This window comes from Chelon labrosus, assembly GCF_963514085.1.
Source record: "Chelon labrosus genome assembly, chromosome: 1".
In the NCBI taxonomy this organism is placed as follows: domain Eukaryota; kingdom Metazoa; phylum Chordata; class Actinopteri; order Mugiliformes; family Mugilidae; genus Chelon; species Chelon labrosus.
Genome location: NC_140337.1, coordinates 31527149 through 31534479, shown reverse-complemented (window position 1 = coordinate 31534479; position 7331 = coordinate 31527149). Strand labels below are relative to the sequence as shown.

General features: G+C 43.1%; 1 protein-coding gene across 1 annotated transcript; it reads left to right on the top strand.

The window, feature by feature from the left end:
- Positions 1-3643: 3643 nt before the first annotated feature.
- Positions 3644-7331, top strand: LOC311486104 (low affinity immunoglobulin gamma Fc region receptor III-like; the record flags this gene model as incomplete). The annotated part of the gene is made up of 6 exons (XM_084541867.1): positions 3644-3674; positions 3784-3819; positions 4598-4861; positions 4941-5186; positions 5262-5480; positions 5585-7331. 6 exons carry the CDS (start codon positions 3644-3646, stop codon positions 5647-5649), a joined length of 861 nt encoding a protein of 286 aa, XP_084397993.1. The 3' UTR covers positions 5650-7331.

Here is a 7331-nt window from a genome sequence, read left to right as displayed (position 1 = left end):
GGGTGAAAAGATACCATTTTGGACAGCGCTCCCACTTTCTGTCTATATCCACTAGGTATAGTCACACAGGCACAAAAGGCAGAGTTCATAAGCTTTCTACAGCACTTTGTCCCATGTCTATAGCCCCTTCTGATGCAGAATTACAAGCCTTCAAAAATTCTCAGAAGTCAGGGTTCAAAGGTCAATAGTTCAAAGAAGGAGTCAGTTACAACCCCTAAACTAACATATGTTATTCCCCACGTTGAGACCTTTCCAACAATATCTTTATTATAGTCCTACAACAAAGTATGGATCTTCACATTTCATGAACACAGCTGTGCCCAGGCTTAGATTCAGAGAGCCTTTTGAGGGCTCAGCCCATGAAATAAGGATTTTTTTTTAACAATGAGAAAAAATCATGTAAGGTAATCATATCTGACAGATTTACAACTGAATTAGTAATTTATATTGTATCTGCTCATTTGTTTTTGCCAATTAATTCCACCAGACATTTTGAACCTGTGTGTAAACTAACATCACAACAGTTATTTGAGTAAATCAGTTACACATACCGTTGTTATGATGTCCAATAGGTCATTTCTGACATCTGTGTGTTTTTAATGAAAAAACAGCATCTCAACAAAACACTAATGAGGATATGCAACAGGGGCATTCCTTGATTTCAGAATATTGTAACTTCTATCCTCACATATAGTGTAACTACTGGTTCACAGCTTATGCCTTTAACAATAAATGTTAATCAAAACTAAATCAATTCTGAGTAATTAACAAGCAATATAAGCACACAAATTCAGCTGATGGGTAAGAATGTACTTCTCGATGACATGGGCTTGTCTTTTATGCTGGCTAAGCTACTTTAATAGGTGTGATTGGATGAAGTTGTCTGTTAACCCCTCACCCTTTTTTAGTGAAAACAAACCTATTCAGGCTGCTAATTTATAAACTGTAAACAATCGTGAAACTGAATTGAATGGAAATGAACACAGACAGAGACAGGTGGCAGGTATTTTATTTTAAAACATTACCAGACATTAACATTTATCATTCATGTAGCCAGGGTGGTTAGCACTGATGCTTCACAGCGAGAAGGTCACAGGTTCGAATCCATGGGCCGACTGGTTCCTTTCTGTGTGGAGTTTGCATGTTCTCCCTGTGTCTGCGTGGGTTCTCTCCGGGTTCTCCCGCTTCTTCCCGCCGTCCAGAGACATGCTGGTTAGGTTCATTGGTGATTCTAATTGGTCGTAGGTGTGCACGTGAGTGTGAATGGTTGTCTGTCTCTCTATGTTAGCCCTGCGATAGACTGGCGACCTGTCCAGGGTGTACCCCGCCTCTCGCCCGATGACAGCTGGGATAGGCTCCAGCAGACCCTGCGACCCTTAACAGGAATAAGCGGTTACAGAAGATGAATGAATGAATGAATTCATGTAGCCTGTCTCCTCAAAGATCAAGCAAAACAGATCATAAAGCAGTTATATCAAAGAATATATAATAACTGTCAGTCTCCATAACTGGCATACAACACAGCAACAATAACAAAATCACTATGACACAGTAACAGTCTATTTCAGGATGTTACCTTTGAATGTTGTCTTTTGGCTCCCAGGAGTTTTTCCACTTTGTCCCACTGCAAGACAGACAGATAGACAGAATTAAGTATTACTGTTAAATTGCTTTAAGATTATTGGAAAATGTACAACGACACATTCCTCAGGTATGCAGATATTTTGTAATCATAATACCTGGCTATGTATGCAACAGCCTGTATTTGAAGATGACGCGATAAATTAGTGTAGCCAAGTTAGATAAAAAGGTGCATTATGTAACACAGTATGCATGTAGTACACAATCTAGTATGTACATTGTGTACTACTTCACACTTTTAAATGATCCAATGATCACTCTGACCTGTCAGAGGGCCTCAGGTTCTCAGGGACCATGCCTGATTTCAGACATAGGGCAGTTATATATTAATATATTACTTAACTACTTCAACACACGCTTTCTCTTCAGAACAATAGATACTGTGATTGGTAAATTAAGTATGTAAAGTATGATAATAGCATTTGCTGTGCTTACAGACACCAATGGACACCTGTCTTATCTGTCTGTCCTTTTCCATTCCAGGTTTTCACTTTTTAAACAACTTTATTTAGCTTTAGCTTTTGGTTACAAACATGATATTCACCTGTGCATGTCCTGACGTCTTCTAAAAGTCATATGTACGTAACTGTTATCATGATAGCTAGCTAGCTAGCTACCTTTAAAAAAATAACTTTTGGCTAGTTGTTTTAATTTAACGTTAGCTCTTATAACGTTAATTATCCCCCGTAGTAATTCTAGATAGTATACTAGAAGGCGAATCAACATTAAAACGAGCTGACAACATGTTATATTGTTCTCAAATGTTAATTAAACACATTTGCTGTACTTACCTTAATTCGTCCAACTATGACATACCGATGTAGTGGATTAATCCCCGCAGTACTCTCCTGTTACCGGTAGGAGCGCTAGTGCAAGAAAGGAAAACGACCCAGTGGGTCGTTTTCCAGTGCATGTACAAACGACCTCTGTGGTCGTATAAGTTGGAGGACTTGTTGTCTTTTCTCCCCCACAAGTCCCTACAACATGCAAGACGATGATCACCACGGGTACTTGGACTTCTCCACCCACATAAGCTAGCTTGTATGTCTGAATCACTAAATGCAAGGAAACAGTAACTCCTGCTTCTATGATTGTTTGCTCCACCCTCATTGTTTCCACCTATGTCCTGTTTCCTAATGGACTCTGTGTGTATACAGTGATACCTCTCGTCTTTTTGTCTCATGGTCCACGTGGTTGTCCTGCAGTTTTGTCATCTTCAGTTTTCTTTCTCTGGTTTTCCTGTAGGTTTTCCTTGAAGACTTTTGGCGTTTCTTGGTTTTTATCGTCCTGGCCTCTTGTGTCTTCTGACCACTTGATGATATTATTAATTGGACCTGATTTGTCGTTCCTTATCTCTGCAGCACCTTCGGTTCCTGTTGAAAGCTTTTACATTAAAGTGACTTCAGTATTTCATTCTGCCTGGTTCCTGGTTCCTGGTTCCTAGTTCCTCATGTGTGCATGTCCTACACTCACCTCTTCTTGCAAAAACCAATAAACATCTGTATATACTGCAACAGAGTATGTACATCAAAGCATTATTCATTCCTGTCATTTATTCCTGTCATTTATTCCTGTCAGCGCAGACACACAGACATGTGGATCAGACACATCATGATGGAGTGAATATCTGTGTTTGGATGCAGAAAACAGGCTGACACTCTGAGCTTCAGGTACAGCTGTGTCAATGTGCTGCCACCTGCTGGCTGCATCGACACTACAACCACTGCTGGAGTGAAAATGAAGGAGAAACATTAAAAGTGGAAAACTACCTGAACTCATCAGGGCTGCAGCGTCATCTATGAACACATCGTCACTATGTGAAACAAGATGTCTGTATCAAACTAATGCAGATCTAATGAAGTCAAAGGTCTTTTCTCTTTGTGTTTTGATGCCACGCGATCATGTGGTTTCATCTGTGGGTTTCAACTGTCAAGTAAACAGGAAGTCAGGGGCTTTTGGCACCTGTTGAACTGCTGCTGGTCTCATTTCAGTCAGCTGCAGAATGAAGGGAACATCTGTCCAGAGGCTGCTGGGTGAGTCTGATCTGCTGGATGTGTGTTGGTGTCTAAACGTTGAGAGACGATCACTGCTGCTTCCCACAGCAGAACAGTCATTAAAGCTCAAAGTGTGCTTTCTCTTTAGTTCTGGGCTCTCTGCTGTGCTGCACAACAAACCAAGGTTAGTCAACTTCCTCTGTTACAGTCTGACCGTCACTGAGTCTGTCCAAGAAACGCCATCAAAACTCTGTGTCTTAACTGTGTGAGAGTGAGTCCAGCGACCAGCTGCCTTAAAGGGACACTTCACCACTTTTTATGTGGATATTCAGTCTGTGTTGATGCTAGTTGGAGCCAATTGAAGCCATAACTTCCTCTGTGCTAGAAAGACAGAGGAAGCTGAGTTTCCTGCTCACACAGTCGTTGTTAAACTGTCTACATGTTCAACGTGTCTTGCCTGAGTTGCTGTGTGTCACCAATCTAGACTGTAGCTGTTACTTTTTTAGCCTAAACTACTGTTATTCACTCAGTGAGGAGTAAAGCTTTCATGAAGTGTAAGGCAAACATACACAAGCTCGTGCTGAAGTTAATGGAAACTGAAATGATTTAGTTTCTTTTCACATCTGAGAGAAATTTGATCAAAGGAACCATCAGTCTCTGTTTGGTCTTCAGTCTCTGGACGCTCAACGCTGGATGTATCTTCTTGCAACGCTAATGCAGCTGCAGCCTCTGCTTCTCTCTGCTTCCTGCTCTCTACGCTGTAAAAGATGAATCTCTGGCTGTCTGTCTGAGCCAATACACTGTAAAAAGTGTTATCTTCCATAACATCCTCTGCTCTCATGTTAAAGATTTCATTTTTACTGTTGGAAACGTAGTTAGTTTATGATATGTGGAACTCTAGAGGTTATTTAATGAGGACAGAAATGTAAAGGATCACTGTTGTTTCATCTGAACCCTCCCAGCTCGTCTGACTGTGAGTCCCAGCAGCCCTCAGTTCTTTAAAAGAGACTTTGTGTCTCTGAGCTGTGAGGAGGACGACAGCTCTGCTGGTTGGACTCTGAGGAGAAACACCACCACAGGACAGAGGACTCAGTGTGGAGCTGACTGGGGAGAAGCAGCTGGTTCTTCCTGTACCATCAGCTATATTGTCCCATTAGACAGTGGAGTTTACTGGTGTGAGTCCGGAGAGGGAGCAACCAGTAACAGCATCAACCTCACTGTCTCTGGTAAGCTCAGACTGTGGAGTTAGTATTGATGATGCTGTGTGGAAATGGATGAAATGCTGTAGTTTGTCTCTGTGTTGAGGTGGACCAGTGATCCTGCAGAGTCCTGTCCTCCCTGTGATGGAGGGAGATGACGTCACTCTGCTCTGTAAAACAAAGACCACTCCCTCCATCCTCTCAGCTGCTTTCTATAAAGATGGCTCCTTGATCAGGACTGAGTCTACAGGTCACATGACCATCCACCATGTTACCAGGTCTGATGAAGGCCTCTACAAGTGTCACATCATAAGTCATGGAGAGTCTCCATCCAGCTGGATCACTGTCACAGGTGAGGAGCTTCACTTTGATTTCAGCTCTTATTTCATCCACATGTTCACCTGACCAGGTGAGATTCTCTCTACAGAGAAACCTGCAACCACAGCTTCGCCCATATCTAAGCCCCCACCTGTAACCACAACTCTGCCCACACTTAAGACCCCTCCGCCTACCAGTGCTGGGGCCACACCCTCTCCAAAATCCTCCCACCACCTTGTCTTTTGTCTGATCTACCACCTTGTGGTGTTCTGTCCATACTTCATCTCCACTCTCCTCATGGTGTCTTTATGTCGACACAGACGAACAGGTAACATCAACTGATCAACCAGTCAATGACAGTTTTCTGAAGTCTTTACGTTTTGACAAATTATCTTCATTTTCTTTATCACCTGATGACCCCACCCTCCAAAGCTGGCCAGGGATTGGATGATGACTATGATGACGTCAATGATTTCACCACAGAGCATCACTTCTGACGCATCTTTGACAAATACTGACGAGTAATAAAAGTGGCTGATTGAAAAACAAGGTTTTGTGTCTCGCTGTTAACGTTTATCAAGTTCTTTTGTAACTTTCCATTCTATTATTTTTTCTTCATAGAGAAGCTCCTCAGCCTTCTAGGCCCATTCAACAATCCTTCATCTTCCAGGAGACCCAGCCAGGGTTGATTTTAGTCATGACTCTACCACCTGTAGCTCTCTAGAAGCACTTCACTTCCTCCCAGTGCAGACCTCCTTCCCAACAGCAGATATTTTTGAATTATCGGAGTCTCTACACTCCATGGAGTCCCTCAATCATGTCACCACAAACTATTCTGTAAGGCCTCAGAAGAGGAGTTGTAGGGTGTTGATTTGGTCATACCGCACAGCACTGTTTAAGCTCCTTGTCAGGCCGAGCCACCTTCACAGATAGCTGCAAATCTTCTTCTCCAAGGCCTCCACAGTTCACACTGAGATGTCAAACAGTAGCAACAACCTCAGTATCCTGGGTAGGATGGCATGCTGGTACACCAACACTTAGAACTGGTCAGAAAGCCCAGATTAGTCTACTTTTGTCAGCCTGTTTTGAGGGTCTCTACAGGCCTTCTGGATGGCAGCTGACAGGGATCTGGATTTCTATGGTTTGAAACTCATCCTCACCCATGAAACGAGCTTCTTCAGCCCTTGTAATATCCACCTGCTGAGTAGGATTGATGTTGTGGTGACTGTCAGGTCATCTGTGAAGGCTCCGATTAGGGGTTACCATACACCAGAAGTCGGTAATGGCTCTAGTTGCTCCATCTCTGCTGATTTGACCACTATATTCATGGCAAGTGGTGAAATGGATGGAGGAGATGCTGCAGCCAGTTACAATTCCCTTCTCGAGTCGATGCCAGTCTGATGTTATCCACCCAGAAGTGAGTCTCATCTGGAAGTTATTGTAATAATCCAGGATGAGGTTATTGACCTTGCGGGGCACACGGTGCAGGTCTGACATAGCGAGCCTCAGCAGCTGAAAATGATCCCCTGGGCTCTTTCAACAAGGCCCTTTATTTCGCCTTCTCAGGTGTGGCTGGTTAAGATGATTAAGCACAACCCAAAGACTTGCACAGCCAATGGAGGAAGCAGAGGGGCGTAACACCACCCTCAAAAGGGATCCTCCAGGAGCCCTGAAAATGAACAAAGCCCCTCTGCGATCAGACCCCATCTCCCAAGACGTGCAAAAATTGATGCCTTTACACATAACACAACATTGACACCAGATACAAAACGTGTTGTGACCCACACAACATAGAGAACAGCCAAACCAAACGTTTACTTAACCCAAGTTACTACCTTGGACAAAGGTTAGCAACAACAGTGAACTGTCCTCACCACAGCCTATGGTCACACACACGCAAATTGAAGTCAATGAATCCAAGTGACCAAACACATGGAAAAGTCACATCCACAACGAATGTGGCACCACACCACACAAAGTTACTGCCTTCACCCAGCTAGTAACATCACAGTGGTAGCCACCAAAATTGGGCCGACTTCCCTACAAAACTAAAGGTCACACAAAAACAAAGCACCTGTATTCCTCCAGTCAGCTCATCCAAAATATCACGTCCAGACTAATACTGTGAAAACGAAGACCACCGAATTCTACCACATGCCACCACATAATTAGAGGTTCT